The sequence below is a fragment of the Lithobates pipiens genome, unplaced genomic scaffold (genome assembly GCF_037356315.1).
Source record: "Lithobates pipiens isolate NorthernLeopardFrog02 unplaced genomic scaffold, aLitPip1_a1.2 Scaffold_18, whole genome shotgun sequence".
NCBI classification, from domain to species: domain Eukaryota; kingdom Metazoa; phylum Chordata; class Amphibia; order Anura; family Ranidae; genus Lithobates; species Lithobates pipiens.
In genome coordinates, this window is record NW_027507758.1 from 137,038,226 (window position 1) to 137,062,522 (window position 24,297).

The following is a 24,297-nucleotide window of genomic DNA, read 5'->3' on the forward strand; positions in this document are numbered from 1 at the left end:
CGTCCGTACTCCAATCCCCACTGTGCTGCATTGCCACTTAAGAAAGACATGATTTTGTAGAGAACTGTGTGGGGTACCATTGCTTTCCATACTATTATAGTATTTACTGATATTTTAAAGTAGATCTGAACCCTACTTTAAGTCATAAGGAAGCCAAATGCTTAACTGAATGGCACTTATTTGTTGAAGCTACAATAAAGAAAAAAAGATATTGTTTTTTAATGAAGAAAAACAACACCACTTTGTGTACCTGCATGCAGTCCGATGATGGCTGCGTGACATTTCTCATAGAGCATGTTTTTGATCACGACTACAGTGAACCATGCATGTGTAACGTGTGTTTAAAAGCTACTTTTAATCTCCACTGAAAGCATGGGACAATGCAGAAAGACATTTGCAAAACTGGGAAAGACTGTTGTCATCCTATAAAACAAGGACCTTCATAGCAGCATCACCGGATATTTAAATTACAGAAGCACATTTTAAAAATATTGAAAATTACTTTTACAATGAACATGTTAAAACATATGTAAAAAAAATAATTAAATTGTTTTTTTTTTTTTTTTTTTTTTTTTTTTTTATAGATACAACTCGGAGTCTTGTCAGTACATAATTACTTGGGAGACCAGAGCAGCTTGTGCTGTTATTCCAAAAGAGGTTGTGATGACACATGGAATAATATATGGGGACAATGGTGCAAGTGTTAACATGTCAGGCATCTATCTCAAGTAAGACTTTTTTTTAAATATTTTATTACATTGTTTTATTTAAAAAAAAAAAAAACATTTTTAGCTTGTTAAGTATTTTTTTTTTTTTTCTTTCGTTTTGGTCTTCTTTCAAATAAAGCAGTGTCATGGTGTTACATGGTTGTTGAACCTCTATTTCACTGTATGCTTTGCTGATGAGCACTAGTGGTTAAAAATTATACTAATATTTACTGATTAGCTTTATTCCATAAGGCAAAGAGCAGTGTATATTATGCACTAATCTAGAGCAATCATTACTTCACTGTACTTTGTAATGGTTTGCTGCATTTTACACTTCAGTGCGTATTGGCCTGCTTTACTAAATCAGTCTGAATATTTATATGGTGATCTAGGTGAATTCACGACTGAGGCTGAAGTTCTCACTGTTCTACTTTATTGCAGTCTGTATGATTTATAAAATATTATAATATATTGCTATTGCCTCAGCCCCCAACATAAAAGAAAAAATCTTTATTTTCATACATCAGGGGGCCCAGAGCCATAGTAGTTACTATGTGGGTTAATAGGCCACCTTTCGGTGATGGACACTGGCACGCCCTAAGACCATAACCCCTCCCACTACTGGGAATAACTCAATTTTTTTTGCCAGTCTCTAAGGTGTTGGTCACGAGTAAAGATGTGCTGAGCTCATCTGGAGCAATCCTTACTGGGGCTAGCCATACTGACTGGATCCGTTCAGTGTGTCCTTTTTTGGGCCTAAGGAATGGTACCTGGGCCTCATATCCGAAGAAACAAGGTTTTGCCTGCGAATGCTTCTCTTTTTAGAGAGCTGGACCCTGGGATCCAGTACTTTTTTGGTAGTAAGGTCATAAAGTTTTTACTGGCAGGGTGCTGTTGCAGGTCCAGGATTGTGGGTTACCTTTAGGTTGCCCTGCTCCTGAAGGTTATGGAGCCCACCGTGAAGGGTGAAGATTGGGTTTACCTCCAGAAAACCCTGCGGCGGGAAGGTAAGTGGAGTTTTCTAAGAAATATCTTTGAATTTTCTTATGAATATCTTTAAGTATATAATGTTGTTATGGCTATGTGTCACCACTGGGGGCTGTATTGAGCACTCACCGCCTTATGCTGGAAACAGCGCTGTGTCAGGAGTCCCCCCTCTTCCTCTGGTAAGAAAGATGGGGGAGTTGTCTCTCCGCCTGTGCTGGCCCCTCAATATTGGAACTCCCCCAACCCCCCCCCCCCCCGGGATTTGAAAGCCCGAATTAATTTTTCTATGAAAAAAAATATATATATATATATAAAACGGGGCCGCACAGCAGTGTTTTTTTTTTTTCCCAAGTTCCCCCCCATACCAGCTCTGTATGCTAGGCACCTATAGTCTGCCGCTCAGGCAAGAAAACCCCTTCTTTTGAAAAACATAGTTGGGGCCATAATCAGTGTGGGGGGGCGGGGCTAACGGCGTTGGCATTCTCAGATGCCAGACACGTGGAGGAAGCTTTTAAAAGCACTGTGTGCAGCTGCTGGCTGTGAAGGGACACGATCAGAGGTGGCTTCACTTCAGATTTGGTGACACAGACATTTCCCCTTGACACATTATTACAGTTTCAGGCTGGGCATCAATAGCAGCATTGTATTGCTGTACTATAGCCTAGCAGTGTGCACTCTTTTTGGTAGTGCCTGTGCTTTGTGCTTCAGGCTATGAGTGGAAGAGGGACCAGTAACTCTTTAAAGGGTTATAGAGGTTTGATGGTTTCACAACAACCTAAATCCATTTCCAAAAGAATGTCATCCTCCTCTGAGAGTGATGCGGCCGGTCAGATTGAGCCATCAGGGGAGACGGATGTTGCAGCAGCGCTGGACACTTCAGCCCCTATATAGATCATACAGGAGGTTTTTTCTTCTACCATTTCTAATTTGGAAAAGAAGATTGATGCTATGATCACTCTCCATAGTGCGTCCAAACGTAGCAGATCCCTATTCAGTGCTCAGGACCCTTATATTGAGGTACAAGGGGCAGGGGATCAGGAAGATCTTCCAAGAGATTTGGAAGATACTAATATATACTCTTCCGAGGATCCTAATATAGAGGGAGTAGTATCACAAGACAGTTTGCTTGTACACTTCCTTACTAAATTGGTTCAGTCAAACTTTTTGCTGCCTGCAGCGCAGTATCTTGATGAACCCACCTCTGGTTTGGGATCACTAAAGCCTCCCCCATCTGGGGATGCTTTTCCTATTCGTTCATGGTTAAAAAAGCTTATATATTCTGAATGGGAACACCCGGATGATCCTTTTTATCCTCGTAGAAAGTTTTATACACTGTATCCTATGGAGGAGGATTTCTATAAGAAATGGGGGGGGTTCCAGCAATTGATGCTGCAATCGCCTCAGTGAGCAAAAATCTCACTTGTCCGGTGGATAATGCTCTGATGTTAAAGGATCCAACAAATATAAAAAGTTGTAATTTCTTTTTAACCACTTCAGCTCCAGACCAATAAACACCTTAAGGACCAGAGGTCTTTTTGCAATTTCGCACTGCGCTGATTTAACTAGTAATTGTCATGCAATATTGCACCCAAATGAAATTTGCGTCCTTTTCTTCCCACAAATAGAGCTTTCTTTTGATGGTATTTGATTGCCTCTGCGAATTTTATTTTTTTGCGATATAAATGGAAAAAGAGCGAAAATTTTGAAAAAAAAAGATATTTTCTTCTTTTTGTTATAAGAAAAATCGAATAAACTAAATTTTAGTCATACATTGAGGGCAAAATTTATTCAGCCACATGTCTTTAGTAAAAAAAAATGTCAATAAGCGTATATTTTTTGGTTTGCGCAAAAGTTATAGCGTCTACAAACTAGAGTACAATTTCTGGAATTTACACAGCTTTTAATTTATGACTGCCGATCTCATTTCTTGAGGTGCTAAAATGACAGGGCAGTACAAATCCCCCCCAAATGACCCCATTTTGGAAAGTAGACACCCCAAGGAAATTGCTGATGGGTATGTTGAGCCCATTGAATATTTATTTTTTTTGTCCTAAGGGATTGAATAATGACAAAAAATATAAAAATTTTTTTTACAAAAAGTTGTCACTAAATGATATATTGCTCACACATGCCATGGTTATATGTGGAATTGCACCCCAAAATATATTCCGCTACTTCTCCCGAGTATGGGGATACCACATGTGTGGGACTTTTTGGGAGTCTAGTCGCGCACGGCACCCCGAAAACCAATCACCACCTTCAGGATTTCTAAGGGTGCAAATTTTTGATTTAACTCCTCACTACCTATCAGTTTCGAAGGCCATAAAATGCCAAAATAGCACAAAACCCCCCAACATGACCCCATTTTGGAAAGTAGACACCCCAAGCTATTTACTGAGAGGCATGTTGAGTCCATGGAATATTTTATATTTTGCCAAAAGTTGCGGGAATATTACAAACTTTTTTTTTTTTTTGCACAAAGTTGTCACTAAATGATATATTGCTCACACATGCTATGGGCAGAAGTCAAATTACACCCCAAAATAAATTCTGCTGCTTCTCCCGAGTTCGGGGATACCACATGTGGGGGACTTTTTGGGAGCCTAGCCACGTACGGGACCCCGAAAACCAAGCACTGCCTTCCGGATTTGAATATAAAATGCTACCAAAAAACCTGTTAGCGATGGCAGGGATCAGGCCTGACTCTGCGATCGCTGCAGTTATGTGTTTAGTGTTTTGTAAGTGACAGTGATCGATCGATACTGCACTTGGGTGGGCTGGGCAGAGGGGCAAAACGCAGGTGCTAGCAGGTATTTGGGCTGATCCCGCTAACAATGCGTTTTTTTGGAACCCTAAACTGCTGGGGACGCTAGTATAGATCTGATCAGATCAGATATTGATCTGTTCAGATTCTATACCACTACGGGAGGTGTATGCTTTGCGTGTGGGTGTTAGCGGTACTGGCACTAACCTAGCGCTGCCTGGGGCGACGCAGACCCTGACCCTAAAACCTAATTGATATCACCCGCCGGGTGATCAGGGGGTTAAACCTTTATTGGGTAATAAATGGTGGGTGCCCTGATGCTATAAAAAACAAACTAACCAGAGTCACCCGTAACACTTATACGGTGATCAGTGGTGAAAGGGTTAACTAGGGGCAATCAGGGGGTTCAAATTTTTATTAGGTAGTATATGGGGGTCCCTGGCGCTATATAAAAACCTGACGGGGAACCTAAATAACTGGCTAACCAGCGTCACCAGTGACACTTATACTGTGATCGCTGGTGAAAGGGGGTGAAAGGGTTAACTAGCAGCAATCGGGGTTAAAACCATTATTGGGTAGTATATCGGGGTACCTAGCGCTATAAAAACCTGGCGGTGAACCTAAAAAAATAACTAGCTACCTAGCGACACTGATGCAGCGTTCAGAAAAATTATCGCTTAGTGACACTGGCAAAAGGGGGTGAAAGGGTTAACTAGCGGAAATCAGGGGGTTAAAACCATTATTGGGTAGTATATCGGGGTACCTAGCGCTATAAAAACCTGGCGGTGAACCTAAAAAAATAACTAGCTACCTAGCGACTGTAGCGACACTAATGCAGCGATCAGAAAAACGATCGCTTAGTGACACTGGCAAAAGGGGGTGAAAGGGTTAACTCTAGGGGCAATCAGGGGGTTAAATCTTTATTGGGGGGTGATAGGGGGCTACCCTGGACCTAACACTAACTGTCCTGACAGTTTTTACTGTCACAACTGACACTGAATGCATTGATCAGTAAAGAAATGATCAATGCAATCAGTGACACTGTGACTGGAGGGGGGGGGGGGGGGGTTTGTGTGCCTGTGTGTACCTACATGTCAGTGTAGTGTTGGTGCACACTTACTATCAGTCTTCTCCTCGTAGTCCGGTCAAAAAGACCGCCCCGAGGAGAATGACATCACTTCCTCCTTCCTGTGTAAACAATACACAGTGGGAGGAAGCTTCTCATTGGCCAGGAGCGATCCAGAGGGGGTGGCCGAAAACCAACGGCCATCCCCTCATCACGGAGCGCTCCTGGAGCGAACCGGACCGCCGTAACCAGCGGGAGGGGGTCCGATCGGACCCCCCACCCGCTGGAAGGCTATCACGTAGATCTACGTGATTGTGCCTGCCTGTGCCATTGTGTTGACGTACATTGGCAATACGGCGGTCCTGAAGTGGTTAAAAACTTGTCTCTAGCGAGTTCAGTAGCTCAGCCGGTTCTTGTGTCAATTGGTGTATCTCAGTCCATTAAGGAACAGTTTGTGGAGATACTTGAGATTCTTCCTGATCAGCAGGCCCAGCAATGGGCTGGCGTATCAGATGCATTATGTGTCACAGTAAATGATATGAAAGGTTCTATCATCCAAGCCTTATGGCTTATGCTAGGACTAGTGCATTCTCACAGAGTCCTGTGGCTGAAGAATTGGTCAGCCGAAGCCCTGTGTAAAAAACTTTTGACCAGTTTCCCCTTTGACGGTGAACAGCTATTTGGGGACGATCTAGATAAATGCATCCAAAGAATCTCTAATGTGAAAAGCTCTTTTACCAGTAAAGAAGAACATTTAAACATTTCTCCTTTTTAAGCGTGCTTCCTCACCTGTGCCAGGGGCATCAACCTATAGGCAGTCTTGACGGCCTCCACCGTCAGGTTCAAGAGGAAGAGCCCAAGGGCAGCACCAGGGCCAAAAGAGGTCTTGGGGCAGAAAGCCCGCAAGACAGAATGCTAAAGCCTCCTTATGAAGGGGCGCCCCTGCTCGCTCGGTTGGGGGGAAGGCTTCTGCAATTTTCAAAGATCTGGCAGGAACAAGGTCAACACAGATGGGTGGCTTCCTCAGTTTCTCTAGGTTACAAACTAGAGTTCCGGGAATTTCCTCGTTTTCTACGATCAAATGTTCCCAGGGATCCAGAGAAAAAGGAAGTCTCTCTTTCTAGCTCTGGATCATCTCTTATCCCAACTGGTGATATCAGAGGAAGAGGGCTCAGGGTTTTATTCAACCTTTTTACGGTTCCAAAACTAAACGGAGAGGTAAGACCCATTCTAGATCTCAAAGATCTGAATCGGCACTTAAATATCCAGTCCTTGCGCATGGAATCAATCCCATCGGTTGTTTCCATTTTGCAAGGAAGGGAGTTTTTGGCATCAATCGATATCAAGGATGCATATATCCATGTGCCGATATTTCCTGCTCATTAGAAATTTCGACGCTTCGAGATAAAAAAATCATCATTTTCAGTTTATGGCTCTGCCATTTGGTCTAGTCACTGCACCGCGGGTGTTCTCAAAAATTCTGACACCTCCTTTAGCCAGATTAAGGGCTCAGGGCATAACTATCCTAGCCTATTTAGATGATCTACTTTTAGTAGATCATTCAGTCTCTGGTCTAAACCAAAGTTTAATCGCAGCTGTAAACTACCTGGAATCTCTCTGGGTTGGATATTATCAAGCAGGAATAAAAGGAGTTGATTCTGGTGGCTCCAGCATGGCCCAGATCATCTTGGTTTGCCGAGATCATAAAGTTGGCGGTAGGAGTCCCTTGGACCCTGACATTATGGCCAGACCTTCTCGTGCAAGGTCCGGTATTCCATCCTACCTTACAGATGCTAAATTTAATGGTTTGGCTATTGAAACCCACATTCTAAAGGACCGTGGGTTATCCCCTTCAGTAGTGTCTACTTTGGTTAATGCCAGGAAGCTGGCCTCCGGAGTCATTTACTACAGAGTCTGAAAGGCATATGTTTCCTGGTGTGGATCCAGGGGTGGCACCCCAGGAAGTATGTCATAGGTAGGATCCTTGAATTCCTGCAAATGGGATTGGAAATTAATCTGGCCTTGAGTACTATCAAGGGCCAGGTCTCGGCCTTGTCAGTGTTTTTTCAATGGCCTCTTGCTTCTCACTCTCTGGTGTGTAGTTTTATTCGGGGGGTAACGCAGATCAATCCCCCTATCAGGGCACCTCTAAATCCTTGGGTTTTGAATTTAGTCTTATCGGCTTCACAGAATCAGACTTTTGAGCCTTTACGGGAAATTCCCTTGGTTCTTTTGACAAGGAAAATCTTTTTGGTTGCCATTTCTTCTGTTAGAAGAGTACTAGCGGCTCTGTCTTGTAAATAGCCATATTTGATCATTCATAAGAATAAGGTTGTTTTGCATCCTCATCCTGCCAAAGGTGGTGACAGGTTTTTATTTAAACCAGGATATTATTTAATTATTATTATTCTACCTTCCTTGTTCACAAAGCCACGATTTAGGGAAGAGAAGGCACTACATTCCCTTGATGTAGTAAGAGTGACCAGAGTCTATTTAAAGGCGACCACTCAGGTTCGCAAAACAGATGTTTTGTTTGTACTGCTAGAAGCTCCAAAAAGGGGACAGGCAGCATCAAAATCTACTATTTCCAAATGGATTTGTCAAGTGATTGTTCAAGCTTATGGTCTAAGGAAAAAAATGTGTCCTTTTCATGTTAAAGCACACTCTACCAGGGCGGTTAGTGCCTCTTGGGCGGTGCATCAGACCTCTATGGTTCAGATCTGCAAGGCCGTAAATTGGTCTTCAGTTCATACATTTACCAGATTCTATCAAATCGATGTTAAAGATCATGAGGATATTGTCCTTGGGCGTAGTGTGCTGCAGTATGAGTCCTCTAGCCTCTCTTGCCCTACTTTTTTTGTTGTCTCCCTTCCTTCAGTTGCCATTGCGATGTGACATCCCACATAGTAACTACTATGGATCTGTGTCCCCTGATGTATGAGAAGAAAACAGGATTTTTAAAATAACTTGCCTGTAAAATCCTTTTCTTTGAAGTACATCAGGGACACAGAGGTCCCTCCCTTCTTTGGTATACACTTGTATTGCTTGGCTACAAAACTGAGGTACTCCCAGTAGTGAGAGGGGTTATATAGGGAGTGCACTTCTGGTCTTCGGGCGTGCCAGTGTCCATCACCTAAAGGTGGCCTATTAACCCACATAGTAACTACAATAGCTCTGTGTCACCTGATGTACTTCAAAGAAAAGGATTTTACAGGTAAGCTGTTTTAAAAATCCTGTTTTTTCTTCTGTATTAATTATTTGTTATATTAAACTCAGCCATTTTAACTGTCTGCAGATATTACAGTGCCAGTGGGGATGTAAGAGGGACAGATAAGTATATGTATGAAATTCAACTTTCTGGTAGAGTAAACTCTGCCCATCAGAACTGTAATGGAGCCAGCATATGCCAAGTAAAGACAAATGATCCATTCACAAGAGCAGTCGGTTCTCCTATGAAAACCAAGTATTATATCGATGGTAAGTTTATTTTTATTATTTACCATTTTACTAAAAAATAAAAATTACATATTGTGGCTTCTTACTAATTTTCTGCTACTCTTAAAAAGATATGCTCAAAGTATGTATTTTGAAGGCAGCACAATATGTTCAAAATTATTGCTTTAAAGTTGTTGTTAACCGTTTTGTCTCCTAATACAGTGCCCCGCTTTCTGTGTTTTCTTAAAAAAAGAATTCCTCCTATACTATATTTCATGGCGGCTCCCAGCACTCATGTAACCAGCCGTGTATCCTCTCTGCCCGTCTGACAGAGGCAGCGGGCAGGGCTGAAATTTCCCCGCAGACGTCAGCAGGCCGCGATGAGAGAGGAGACATGGCTGTTCACGTGCTCACTGGAAGCCGTCATGAGATACAGTATAGGAGGATTATTTTTTTCATAAAACACAGTGAGGCACTGTATTAGGAAACAAATGGATAGTATGCCAATATATTATTCCTGCAGCAGGAGATTGATGGGGTGGCACTGTCACTAGGTGACAGGCAGAGGAGACAGACACAGGAGAGCAGACTGCAGATGACAGAGACACGTAAACAGACCACGATGTCAGGGCTCAGCAGCCATGATTATAGTGGTCTGTTTACATAGGCAGGAGAGAACCTGGCAGAATCGGCCAGGTTTTTTTTTTATTTTTTTTATTTTTTATAGGTGTTAAAGGGGTCCAAATTACGCAGCACAAGCACTTTGCTGTATAAAATGCTTTAACCACATGACGTGGCGGGCGCGCGCCCCCTGTACCCCATCCAGCCGCAGCAATTTGTGCAGGGGAGCCTTTCTGCCACCATCCAACAATGGCAGAAAGACTCCCCTGCACGAATCGCTGTGGCTGGATGGGGTACAGGGGCCGTGTCACTGATGAGCCAATGCGTGGGCCCAGCAGGGGGAATTGTGTCACTAGTATATAGGAACACTGATCAGTCTCCTGCCCCCCCCCCCCCCAGTTAGAACACAGTGAGGGAACACATTTAACCCCTTGATCGCCCCCCCTAGTGTTAACCCCTTCCCTACCAGTGACATTTATACAATGACTAGTTAAAGCACTGATCGCTGTATAAATGTCAATAGTTTCAAAAAAGTGTCCGATCTGTCCTCCACGATGTCCAGTCCTGATAATCGCAGATCATCGCTATTACTAAATAAAATAAATAAAAATGCCATAAATCAATAACCTATATTGTAGGCGCTATAACTTTTGCACAAACCAATCGATCTATGCTTATTGCATTTTTTTTTTTTTTACCAAAAATATGTAGATGATTACATATCGGCCTAAACTGAGGATTTTTTTTTTTTTTTTACCACTTCAATACAGAGAATTTTCACCTTCCTGCCCAGGCCAGTTTTCAGCGCTGTAACATTTTGAATGATAATTGCACGGTTGTGCAACACTGTACCCAAATGAAATTTTTATCATTTTTTTTTCTCTCCACAAATAGAGCTTTCTTTTGGTGGTATTTGATCACCTCTGCGGTTTTTATTTTTTGCGCTATAAACAAAAGAAGAGCAACAAGTTGGAAAAAAAATGCAATATTTTTAACTTTTTGCTATAATAAATATCCCAATTTTGAAAAATATATATTTTTTTCCCTCAATTTAGGCCATAAAATATTCTACATATTTTTAGTAAAACAAAAACGCAATAAGCGTATATTGATTGGTTTGTGCAAAAGTTATAGCGCCTACAAAATAGGGGATAGTTTTATGCATTTTTTTCTTTTTTTTTCTAGTAATGGCGGCAATGTGCAATTTTTATTGTGACTGTGACATTACGTCGGACAGATCAGACACTTTTGACACAATTTTGGGACCACTGACAGTTATACAATGATCATTGCTATAAATATGCACTGATAACTCCTTCCCTGAGGAGGAGGAGGCCAGTCGGTGTTCATACTTAATGTGAACACACGATCTGTCTCCTCACCCCTGACAGGACGTGGACCTGCTCTGTAATGAGCGATCGCCCGGCAGCCATCGTGGTTGCCGGGCACGCGTATCAGCTCCTCGTGATGCGGCACGCGCCTCCTATACCGCCAGGAAGCTGAGGGCGTCATATGACGCCTGCATAGGATGGGAGATCCCATCTGTTGACGTCATATGACAATGGGTGGGTAGGGAAGTGGTTAAATCGGGATATTTATTATAGAAAAAGTAAAAAAAAAAAAATATATATATATATATATATATATATATATATATATATATATATATATATATATATATATATATATATATATATATATAATTTTTTTTTTCAAAATTGGGGGTCATTTTTGTTTATCGCGCAAAAAATAAAAACTGCAGAGGTGATTAAATACCGCCAAAAGAAAGCTCTATTTATGGGGGAAAAAAAGGACATAAATTTTGTTTGGGTACTATGTTGCACAACCACGCAATTGTCAATCAAAGCACTAAGCGACGCAGTGCCGTATCGCAAAAAATGGCCTGGTCAGGAAGGGGGTAAATTGTTCCGGGGCTGAAGTGGTTAAAGAAGCAGGATCCATATATTTTATTTTTATTAAATGTTTTTGGTGGGAGATTAACAATTGCTTTAATATTTTATTCAGTTTGTTGTACACAGCAATACATTTTTTATTTTTTTTTTGCCATTTTTTTTTCCTTGCTGTAGCTACCTACTTCTATTAGTTAGATTTTAGTATGGCTTGGTTATTTATCACCTTGGTGTATTTGCCAAGAAGTGCACAATGTACGGAGTTTAGTATTTAGGAGTGCAGAGTTCAGGAGTGCGCCAATGTAGAGATTGCGGCATTCAGGGGTGCGCTATATATATATATATATATATATATAATATAATTACAGAGTTCAGGGGTGTACAATATACAGAGTACAGCTTTCAGGAGTGTGCAATATACCGAGTGCACTGTGTACAGGGTAAATTAAGGCTTACAGGCTTAAATATTGGTCTGCTGAACGGCAGTGCAAAAAACACTTGCGTATGTAATTTGATGGGAAAACGCCTCTATGGTGCTTCCTAGAAGTTTAATTAGCTATGTCACTGGAAGTTTTAAGTTTTCTCCTCAAACCTGTTCACAGTTCCTGAACTTAAAGCAGAACTTCACCTAAAAGGTTAAGTTTTATTTTATTTTTGAGGGGGAGCAGGAGCTGATTTTAACAGATACCTGCTCCCGTTCCTGGTCAGATCGCTGTTGGACTCTGAGTGGAAGTTTGATGTTTTTTTTTTTTAAAGTCAGCAGGTACAGAATTTGTAGTTGCTGATTTTTACGTTTTTGTTTACAGGGTGAAGATCCTCTTTTATTCTAGGTTCACACCTATGCATTTTTTTTTTTTAAATAGTTGCATATGTCAGTATATTATTTCCATCTAGAAGTCTTTTCCCATAACTGAATGTAATATATTCATCAGTACAAATAGCTTTTTTTTTTTAACCAGTTTCTGCTGATAACTGTGACGTAAACTAACAACATCTTACAACGTATTAAAAGTAAAAATAAAGAACAAAACTTGTCAGCGGGGTTGTGAAAACAAGAATTGGCAGCAATAAAAATGGCGTATGGTTCCCAGCCCCCCAATCTATACCAGGCCCTTCGGGTCTGGTATGGATTTTGAGGGTTTGTAGTTGGGGGGGGGGGGGGGGATGCTATAAAAAAAAATGGCGTAGGCCCCCCAAATTCATACCAGACTATTATTCGAGCATGCAACACAGAAGGTCAGAAAAGGGGGGGGGAGTTAAATGACAAGTGCACCAATCCATAAGACACAATTTTTTGGTGAATGGGTAGAGGCCAACCCCCCCCGCCCTTCCCGCTCACTTGTTTTCTCCCTTTCCTGACATGCTGCATGCTTGGATAAGGGCCTGGTATGGATTTGGGGGGGGGGGGGGGGGGGGACACCATTTTTTTTCCCCCAATATATATTTATTTATTTCGTTTTTATATTGCTGGCAATTCTTGTACGCTGACATCTATTGACTTATCAGTTAAGGACGCAACACCCGGTTTCCCAGCCCACTCCTTAACAGCTGCATAGATGTGAACCTAGGGTAAAGGAAAATTTCACCTATGGGAACGTTACATGTTCCACCAGTTTTTCCCCTGTGACTGTGAACTTGGGATCTTTTATAAAAGGTGAACTTATGCTTTAAAGTGAGCATTTGCCTCATAATGGAATAGAGAGCACTGAATGCTTTCATTCAGTTGAAAAAAAAAAAAAAGTTCCAGATGGAATCTCTTTCCAGTAATTTTTTCTGATCCTGTGCCCCTAATGAACTTCCAGAAAAGGATTTCATGCTTAGTCATAACTCCTGTTTTCTAGCTTTGCTGGAGTTTAAAATTAACTAAGGAGATTTTACTTTTTAACATCTTTTCGTTCTGTACTCTGGGTATTAATTATTAATTTTTTATGTAATGGCTGGACACACACACACACACACACACACACACACACACACACACACACACACACACACACACACACACACACACACTTGCATTTGTATCTGTATCCTGATCAGAATTTATAATACTTAACTCTTAATAAATATCTCAATAAAATCCTTAAATAAAAACTCTGTGTTCATCGTGTGTTTTTACTTTGCGCCCTTATTAACAATTTAGAAGACCCCAAAAATTTCGATATCTCGGTCTTCTACTTTTCCAAGTGATCTTTCTAAAAATACCAGATTTTTTTTTTTTTTTTGCATCTAGTCTTCAATTCAAACTTTATGCATTTTCCTTTATTTCCTCTTTATTCTTATTTTTAAACACTTGCCCAGTTTTAGCTAGTAGTTTACAATCTTTCTCATTTTCATCTTTACTTCCCTCTTATATAATTCTTTTCATTTCAAGCTAAAACCCCATGAAAATACAAAAATCCAACATGTTTCACTGCTATGTTTGTAGCTTATTCAGGGGCAACAGTGTTAAACTTTTACAATATTGCTGTTAAATTATACTTGAGCAGCTTTCACTTGATTCAAAGATGAGATCACCTGAGTGCAGGTTCTCTATAATATTAGAGCTGCATGATTCTGGCTAAAATGAGAATCGCAATTTTTTATTTTTTTTTTGCTTAAAAGATAGATCACGATTCTCTCATGATTCTCGCAGCTTAACATCATCTTTCCCATTAAAACAAAAAAATTGGGCAAACCTTACTGTGTTTTTTTATTAATTGAAGTGTATTTTTTCCCAAAAAATTGCGTTTGAAAGCCTGCTGGGCAAATAGTGTAACAAAATATTGCAGCAATTGAAATTTTATTCCTTAGGGTCTCTGCTAAAATATATATAATGTTTGGGAGTTCCAACTAATTTTCTAGCAAAAAAATATTGATTTTACCTTAAACAAGTGTCAGAAACAGATTTAGACCAGGTATGTCCAAAGTCCGGCCCACGGCCCGGTTTTGAACGGCTCGTCTGGTTACTTTTGTGGCCCCCGACGATCTCCCAGCGCCGGGCCACAAAAGATGTATATGCTTCGGAAAGGACAGGAAGGAGGCAGGACCGAGTGCCGTACACAGGAGAATTTCCGGTTTACGGGCCGCCTCTGTAATAGGAAGTCCCGTCTCCGGCGGTGCCATTGGACGATTGTTCTGTCCATCAAAGGAGGCGGGAATTTCTGTTAAAGAGGCCGCCGTGTAAATAGGAGATTCTCCTTTGGTGCTCGTCAGTGCATTCCTGGCAATGGTGCTGCGTTCCTGGCAATGGTGCTGTTTTCTGGGCTATGATGGTGCATTCCTGGCTATGGTGGGGGCCACAAAGGCAAGAGAATTCTTGTTGGGCAGTGTATTAGAGCTCGAACGAACACACTTAGACCGAATTTTAACGGTTCAAAGAATGTCAAGCAAAATGGTCGGCCCTCACGCATGTTCACTTCATCAAATCCGGCCCTCTTTGAAAAAAGTTTGGACACCCCTGCTTTAAGTGGTTAAACTTCCTGCATTCACACTTGTTTAAAAACTTGGCAGACTGCCTGGATTTTTTTCTTTACACACAGAAGTTTATCCCTTTGATCTAAGGAGGAAGTTGGTTACAATGTTTAATTTTAAAAACTTGGCAGACTGCCCAGATGTTTTCTTTTGACAGCTGAGTGAGCAGAGAAGTCTCTCCACTTGTTATATGAAAGAATTGGCAAACTCTGTAATAGAGATGTCAGAGGCGTTGAATCGAGATCACGATTTTTTAAAGATTAATTGTGCAGCTCTATAAAATATATATATATATATATATATATATATATATATATATATATATATAATATTGATAGCTCCTATATTCATACCCTTAAAGGTAAAAAGGTCTCATGAATAGAGTTTGGTGTTTAATGTATTCTGTTGGCCAAAATATAGATTTTTGCTGGCCATTAGAATGTATAAATGTGTGTGAACGTGCATCTAGTGTTAATGTGTGGTTTGTTGTTTTTTCTGCCCAAACACTCCTTTTCTGAACACACAAGTGATGGGTTTTTTTCTGCCTTTAAATGCTCCTGCCTCTAAATGAGTGTGAATGCCTATCTATGTTGTGAGTAGGCTAACACAGAGGGACATTTAGAGGCAAAAGAAAAAAACACCTGTTAAAGTGGTGTTTTTGACATCCTGTGTGCAGGAGGCTTAAAAAAACATGATTTTAAGAACACTGTTCTTTTTAAAAGGGGAAATAAACCCTTCTGATTTGTTACACACAAATGTTTAAAATGTTTTTACATTTTGGGTAATATATCATCGCGTAGATCCTTATCAGTGCCATTGATTGCATTTTTTGTTTTGTTTTTCACAGATGATAGTTTAGAAGCCGTTTTCTCTTCCAACTCAATATGTGGTAAAGATCCCCAAAAAAATGCCACTTCCACTATATTCTTCTACTGTGGCCAAACTGAAGGGGAAGGGACACCAGAATTCCTACACGAGACCGCCGACTGTCAGTATTTATTCTCTTGGTACACAGCTGCCATCTGTCCACTGGTGTAAGTTCAGGTTTTACTAATCATATATGTTTGATATTTAGAGTGTCTCTAAAATGAGTAGTTTATTATTGTTGTGGAATGACGTGTGTATGTAAATACAGGATTTTACAGGTTTTCCCATTTCAAAAGGCTGGTACCATTAAACTTTAGGTTGTACTATACCCAAATTCCCCAAAAATTGGGATGCTGTTTAAAATCTACATAAAGACAAAATGCACTGATTTGCAAATCTCATAAACCAATATTTTAGTCGCAATAGAAAATAGAAAACGTGTCAAATGTTTCAACTGAGAAAATGTGCCATTGGAATTTAAAAAAATTGATTGGCATTTAAAAAATTGAATTGCATTTAAAAAATACCATCGACAAGCAACTTCTCAGGTAAAGGTTAAAACAATCTGATTTTGGAAAAAAACGATTTAAAGAGCTATCTGTATTATTTGCAAATGTAAAGGGTTAAAAAAAGAATTGATTATGGATCTTGATTCATTATCCAATAAACAGCATTTTTAATGCTTTGAAAATGTATTTATAAAATATAGCCTTTAAAGCTGGAGTCTAGGTAGCTATAAAAGATACAAATGAATGCAGCTATAAAATCATGAATGAATCATTACATGTATGTCCTTAATGCAAGTACCGTATATACTCGAGTATAAGCCGAGATTTTCAGCCTCTTTTTTGAGGCTGAAAGTGCCCCCTCGGCTTATACTCGAGTCACCGCTGTCTGACTGCTCGATCAGCGTATCGAGCAGACAGACGGCGGACATTAAAATTCAAAAGCCGCGCCTCCTTCTCCGCCTCCGCCTGTGATAGGCGGAACACTGAATTTCCCAGCAGTCAGTGTTCCGCCTATCACGGACATCCGTTCATTCTCATACTACGGACGAGTATGAGAGGATGTCCGTGATAGGCGGAACACAGGCTGCTGGGAAATTGAGTGTTCCGCCTATCACAGGCGGAGAAGGAGGCGCGGCTTTTGAATTGTAGAATGGCCGCCGAGAAGAGCGGCGATCCTGGAGCGGCGATCCATCGGCACGACACGGGACGGAGGAGCCACGGGACGGAGGAGCCACGGGACGGAGGAGCCACGGGACGGAGGAGGCACGGGACGGAGGAGGCACGGGACGGAGGAGGCACGGGACGGAGGAGGCACGGGACGGAGGAGGCACGGGACGGAGGAGGCACGGGACAGAGGAGGCACGGGACAGAGGAGGCACGGGACAGAGGAGGCACGGGACAGAGGAGGCACGGGACAGAGGAGGCACGGGACAGAGGAGGCACGGGACAGAGGAGGCACGGGACAGAGGAGGCACGGGACAGAGGAGGCTCGGGACAGAGGAGGCTCGGGACAGAGGAGGCTCGGGACAGAGGAGGCTCGGGACAGAGGAGGCTCGGGACAGAGGAGGCTCGGGACGGAGGCTTGGGACACAGGTAGGCTGGACACACACACACAAGGCTGCACGGACACACACACACACACACACACACACACACACACACACACACACACACACACACACACACACACACACGGATGGATGGATACACACACACACACACAGGGATGGATGGATGGATACACACACACACACACAGGGATGGATGGATGGATACACACACACACACACACACACACACACACAGGGATGGATGGATACACACACAGGGATGGATGGACGGACACACACACAGGGATGGATGGATGGACACACACACAGGGATGGATGGACGGACACACACACAGGGATGGACGGACACACAGGGATGGACAGCCATGTCTCACCCTTGGCTTATACACGAGTCAATAAGTTTTCCAGTTTTTTGGGGGTAAATTGGGGGCCTCGGCTTATATTCGGGTCGGCCTATACTCGAGTATATACGGTACTGTAGATATCTGAATTTGGCATGATATCAGCTTCTTGCAGTCTGTGTACAGTAGGGCTAAAGTGTGAGTAGAAGCAGCAAGTTTTATTTTTAATTCATGTTTATCTAGTTATTTTTGTCTGTAATACTGCTTTAGGCAGATCTGCATTCATTTGTGCCTTTTATCTGCCAGTTTAGCTTTAACAGTTTCTGTTGCAGTTTGCATGTTTGAAGTTGACTGCTGCTGCTAAGTGAAATGTGTATGTGTAAGTGCCTTAATATACACTGAGTCTTCTGCTAAAATTGCTTAAATAGGCGAGGAGAGTGTTTCCTTCCTTTTTTTGTATTTCATTTCCTTAAATAATAGTTAGTTTTTTCGTAATCATTCTTAACTCTCTGCAAAATATAGCAGACAATCTTGTATTTTTGGATTTAGCTTTTATTACTGTTGCTGCATTTTTTTTTGGCAGGCCTGACAGTGCTGGAAGTACTACAGACGACGGAGACCATCAGAATCAATACCAGGGCCTGTCTGGCAGAAGCCAAGCTGTGGGAGCTATTCTTAGTATTCTTTTAGTGATCCTTGTCATTTGTCTGGTGGTGTTGCTGTTGTACAAAAAAGAGAGAAGGTAAGTTACTTTTAAGGAAAAGTTATATCCTAATTTCTGAAAACAAACTGGGGTTGATTTACTAAACCTGAAGCACAAAATCTGGTGCAGCTGTGCATGGTAGCCAGCTGAAGACTTCCGAACCTGAAAGCATGGGTGGAAGATGGGGTGTAGACCTTGCATTGCTGGAGATAGGCGACTTAGCAGGGTAAGTAGGTGGTGAGGGGGGCTGGAATATGTTACTCTATATACAGGTGTAACATGTTCTAAAGAACGCAGCCTTTAACACAAGAGTATGTGGACTACTTCAAAAATGATTCTGGATGGCTGCACTTCCAAAAATCCTTTTATTGAGGCTTCATATGAAAAGGGATTGACGGAGCTGGGAACAAAGAGGAAACTCGTTTTGCACAAATGTTAGCGCTTAGTAATGACTAAGCTCTAACATTTGTGTGAAACGCATCTACCTCTTTGTCCCCTGCTCCATCTGTCAACCACTTGTCACATGAAGCTTCCATAAAAGGAATTTTGGAAGTGCAGCCATCCGGAATTATTTCCTTATATTAAACATCATAATGCGAGCTGGGCTAGCACCTGACTAGTGTGTGTGGGGATTAACCAGAGACTTATTCACCTGGAGCAGCTTTTTTTTAATTTCATTTATGTGGAATACTTGTTAAAGGATCAAATCCTAATAACAGATGTCCTATAAAATGTTTTACTCACAGTGTGTTCCTTTTTAATCGGTGTGGCTACCTTTTGAGATGTGGCATGTAGCACTTGTCCTGCCTTGCATATCACCAGGTGGGGATGTGAGGGACATTTTCTGTTAATAAGGTTCATCTATTCTCCTGTGGCACAGGTACATGAATGACACTTTTTTTTTTTTTTGGATTGGTTTGTTGGCACCTCCCTTATTAACAGAACTTGTACTATTATTTGTCTCGCAATACTACATGTTCTGTGAATGGGTAGGAGAGATCCTGATATTCATTCTCTCCTCCTTCATTCACAGAACATATTGCATTGTGGGGCAATTCTACTACCAGTTTGAATGGCAGAAGAGTCAGAAAGGGATGGGCAAACAGTGCAAGTCCTGTATGCTAGCATACTGCTGCTGCTAAGCCCCTAAGTTCCTTACCATACTATACTACCAATTTAATGTAGTAACTAACTCACCACTATTTAAAATGTAAGTGGTAGCAAGTTAGTGTGTCTAGAAAATATTATACATTTTAATTCTTTTGGGTTTATTTTTAGGGAAACTGTGATGTACAAACTAACCAACTGCTGTAGAAGGAGTTCCAATGTGTCGTACAAATACACAAAGGTAAGCTTGGATCTTATAACATTCAGGCATACTACACTTGATAAGACAGCACTGAACTAGATTTCATGATTCTGAAAGCTAAATGTGGGTTGCTGTAGGTTCAGATTTTTTTTGCATGTTAAAAATGCAAGCTCGACAAAAGCCTTTTAAGTAAAATTAAAGTGACCTTTTGCTAAAACTAATGCCTAAAATAAAGCACTACCTACAAAAAATGTTGAATGCCTCTCCTGCTTCCCACACTGCCAAACACCGCTTAAATAAAGAGAAATCACTACTTTAAGACTTCAGAAACAGACACTTCTGGTGGTGTCTTATTTCTGATCTCCCTGCTGTTACTTGTGGTTCCTCCATGCATGTAGCAGACCTCCAGCTGTTGCAGAACTACAAGTCCCATGAGAGATAGCAAGACTCTGACAGCCACAAGCATGACGCCCAGAGGCAGAGGCATGAAGGGACTTGTAGTTTTGCAACAGCTTGAGGTCCGCTAATTGCATATCCTTGATGTAGAGGCTAGCAGATGGAACCACTGAAAGCATCAGGGAATAAGGCATCTAACACTGCCAGGAGTCTTGGTGTCTGAAGATATATTCTTTCTGTTGCAGACATCAGTGGTGCCGGTGTCCTGACGAAAAAGGTCCCCCAGCGGATAAGCACTTGCACAGTACGAACCACAACGGAGCCGCCAAAAATAGCCGAAGATAAACAGCTGTGAGTCAGCTGTACATGGCGCCTTCGCAATGACCACGACATTGTGCCAGACGCTGCCGTATGCTCCCGATGCTCGTGCTACTCTGCCAGGAGCAGGTGTATAGCTGTTATATCGTGTAAGCGGCGGATGGCTACAGAAGAGGGCGAATTTTAAATTGATGGGCAGAGCTGATAATTTAGGGGTGATTTTAACAATAAACTACACGTCTTTGCGGGGCGTGTTTAAACAAATTAAGGGCAGGTTTTGCATTCGTCATTGCACAGGCGCCATGTACAGCTGCCTCACAGCTCTTCATCTTTGGCTATTTTTGCCGGCTTCATTGTGGTTCGTACTGTGCAATCGCTGCACCTGTGGCAAGGGGTTCGTTATCCGCCAGGGGGATTTTTATTGGCAGAACACCTGCATCAGGAAAAGTGAGGATCTAACTTCTTTGCAGGGAGCCCTTTTTTTTCAGTATTATTAATTTTAGTGTCAAATACTTTAATTCACCGTGCACAAATTTTTTTTATGGGTAAAGTAAGTTACTTTCTTGATCATAAAGTCAGGCGTTTGACTAGACTTGGGATGTGCACTTTTCCATTTTGGGTGCAGTTTACCAACTAAAGTGTAGGAATTGGAAATGTAGACCTAGGTATTTCTAAATGTGTGGCATTAAATGTTGAGTAATATAGGACGCTGCTCAGACAGACCCAATGCTGAGGAAGTATCTGTGACCAAGCCCCAGTGGATGGGGGAAATGCGTCACAGGGCACGACTGGAGCAGTGCTGGCTGAGGCCACACATCTTAATACACTTCATCATTATTGGATCGATCAGAGCGGTGTCCTATATTGAACAGCTTGACGCTTCTGGATAAGTGAACTTTGATGTCTGCTCCCATTATCTGAATACTGGTAGGGAGACAACTCGGCCTCAGCTTGGAGCAGAACTTCAAGCAGCTTCATGATTACAATACATGTTCAGCCATAGTCGAACATGGACTGATCATCTGACCATCATGAAATATATATATATATATATATATATATATATATATATATATATATATATTATTTTTTTTTATTTTTTTTCCTACAAAACAGTGTAGTGTGTATGAGGGGATTTAAGGAGCATTGCTAATGTCTTCATGCAGCTTGTAATCTTGCAAAATTCACATTTGCAAATGTAAAGATTGCATGCATTTACAGTGCCTTGATAAGGTATTCATATCCCTTGAAAAGTTACACATTTTGTCATGTTACAACCAAAAACATAACTGTATTTTATTTTATGTGATAGACCATACACAGAATTGTGAAGTGGAAGGAAAATGATAAATGGTTTTCAAAATGTTTTACAAGTAAATATCTAAAAAGTGTGGCGTGCATTTCTATTCAGCCCCCTTTACTCTGATACCCCTAACTAAAATCTAGTCACTTATTGAAACCAATTGCCTTCAGAAGTCACCTAATTAGTAAATAGTCCATCTGTGTGTAATTTAATCTTGCTATAAATACAGCTGTTCTGTAAAGTCCTCAGAGGTTTTTTAGAGAACCTTAATGAACAAACAGCATCATGAAGGCAAAGGAACACACCAGACAGGTCAGGGAAGTTGTGGAGAAATTTAGAGCAGGGTTAGGTTATATAAAATAAAAATGTATCAAGCTTTGAACATCTCATAGAGCACTGTTCAATCCATCATCCAAAAATGGTAAGAGTATGGCACAACTGCAAACCTACAAACACATGGCCGTCAACCTAAACGGACAGGTCGGGCAAGGAGAGCATTAATGAGAGAAGCAGCCAAGAGGCCCATGGTAACTCTGGAGGAGCTACACAGATCCACAGCTCAGGTTGGAGAATCTGTCCACAGGACAACTATTAGTCGTGCGCTCCACAAATCTGGCCTTTATTGAAGAGTTACAAGAAGAAAGCAATTGTTAAAAGCCATAAGAAGTCCATTTTCAGTTTGTGAGAAGCCATGTGGGGACACAGCAATTATGTGGAAGAAGGTGCTCTGGTCAGATGAGACCAAAATTTAACTTTTTGGCCTCAAAGCAAAACGCTATGTGTGGTGGAAAACAAACACTGCACATCGCCCTGAATACACCATCCCCACTGTGAAACATGGTGGCGGCAACATCATGTTGTGGGGATGCTTTTCTTCAGCAGGGACAGAGAAGCTGGTCAGTTGATGGGAAGATGGATGGAGCCAAATACAGGGCAGTCTTAGAAGAAAACCTGTTACAGTCTGCAAAAGACCTGAGACGGGTCGGAGGTTCACCTTCCAGCAGGGAAACGACCGTAAACATACAGCCAGTGCTACAGTGGAATGGTTTAGATCAAAGCATATTCATGTGTTAGCACGGCCCAGTCAAAATCCAGGCCTAAATCCAATTGAGAATCTGTGGCAAGAATTGAAAGTTGCTATTCAGGCACTGTTCATCCAATTTGACAGAGCTTGAGCTATTTTTAAAAGAAGATTGAGAAAAAATGTCACACTCTAGATGTGCAAAGCTGTTAAAGACACACCCAAAAAGACTTGCAGCTTTAATTTCAGTAAAAGACGGTATTGACTGAATACAAATGCACGCCACACTTTAAACATATTTATTTGTAAAAAATTTGGAAAACCATTTATCATTTTCTTTTCACTTCACAATTATGTGCCACTTTGTGTTGGTCTATCGCATAAAATTCCAACAAAATACATTTACGTTTTTTGGTTGTGACATGACAAAATATGGAAAATTTCAAGGGGTGTGAATACTTTTTCAAGGCACTGTATGTATTGCTACATTACTTTGAGAGCCTATACTAGATTTTTACTAAGGGCACTGAAGGGACCCCTAAAAATTATTAGGTTTCGGAACCCCTGCTAAAAGTTTTATCTACAGTTCACTATGCATTAGCGTGATCAACAAGTTGTATATCTAAAACAATAATATCTAAAGTAAGAAAAACTCACCTAGATTTGACACCCAAAGCTAACAATTTCTTTCTTACCTTTTTATAGAGGGAACATTTTATAGAATACAGTTACAACTCCCATGCAATAACTTTTTTAGAGAATTATAAATGATCATGAATGAATAATGAAACTACGGTAGTAATAAAGTTTAAAAAAAAAAAGCAGACCCTGATATTTGAAGTCAGTAGGAAGAATGTCCATATTACAGCTGAATAAAGATCATGGTTTTAGCATACAGTCATAGTGTTATTCTTGCAGCATCTAGTGTCCTGTTTTCCTTCACGTCTTGTCCCAAAGACTCAAAGGGAAACCAGAGGAAATCTCTGCAAAGGGATAGTCTCCTCTTTTGACAGTTGGCACCATTAAAGGGTCCCTATTTAAAGACTTTCACTCTTCCAGTGACGACTTAAAAATTTCAGTCCTAGTGACAATGGTTACAAGGTCAAACAAGCGAGTGAATGTCACAGGCTGCAATAAAAAAACCTATCATGGTTGCTAAATATTTTCAGCTCTGTCTTAAACTAAAGTATGGCTTTAGAAATGATTGAACAATCAAGACAGTAGTTCAGCTGTCCAAAACAGAAATATATACGATGGAGTAGATGATTATAGTTTTAAATGTTCATTAACCAGTTCCCACCCAGGTCAATTCTGACATTTCTCTCCTACATGTAAAAATCTATTTTCTTGCTAGAAAATTGCTCGGAACCCCCAAACATTATATTTGTTTTTTTTAGCAGAGACCCTAGATCAGTGATGGCGAGCCTTGGCACCCCAGATGTTTTGGAACTACATTTCCCACGATGCTCAACTACACTTCAGAGTACATGAGCATCATGGGAAATGTAGTTCCAGAA

General features: G+C 41.1%; 1 protein-coding gene across 1 annotated transcript in view; it reads left to right on the forward strand.

The window, feature by feature from the left end:
• The window catches only part of IGF2R (insulin like growth factor 2 receptor), a 211,975-nt gene that overhangs the window by 180,544 nt on the left and 7,134 nt on the right, over window positions 1–24,297 (forward strand). The window contains exons 42-46 of the mRNA XM_077486170.1: window positions 585–728; window positions 8,820–9,001; window positions 15,791–15,977; window positions 18,314–18,472; window positions 19,712–19,781. Coding sequence (XP_077342296.1) covers window positions 585–728; window positions 8,820–9,001; window positions 15,791–15,977; window positions 18,314–18,472; window positions 19,712–19,781 — 742 coding nt within the window. The remainder of the gene's footprint in view (window positions 1–584; window positions 729–8,819; window positions 9,002–15,790; window positions 15,978–18,313; window positions 18,473–19,711; window positions 19,782–24,297) is intronic.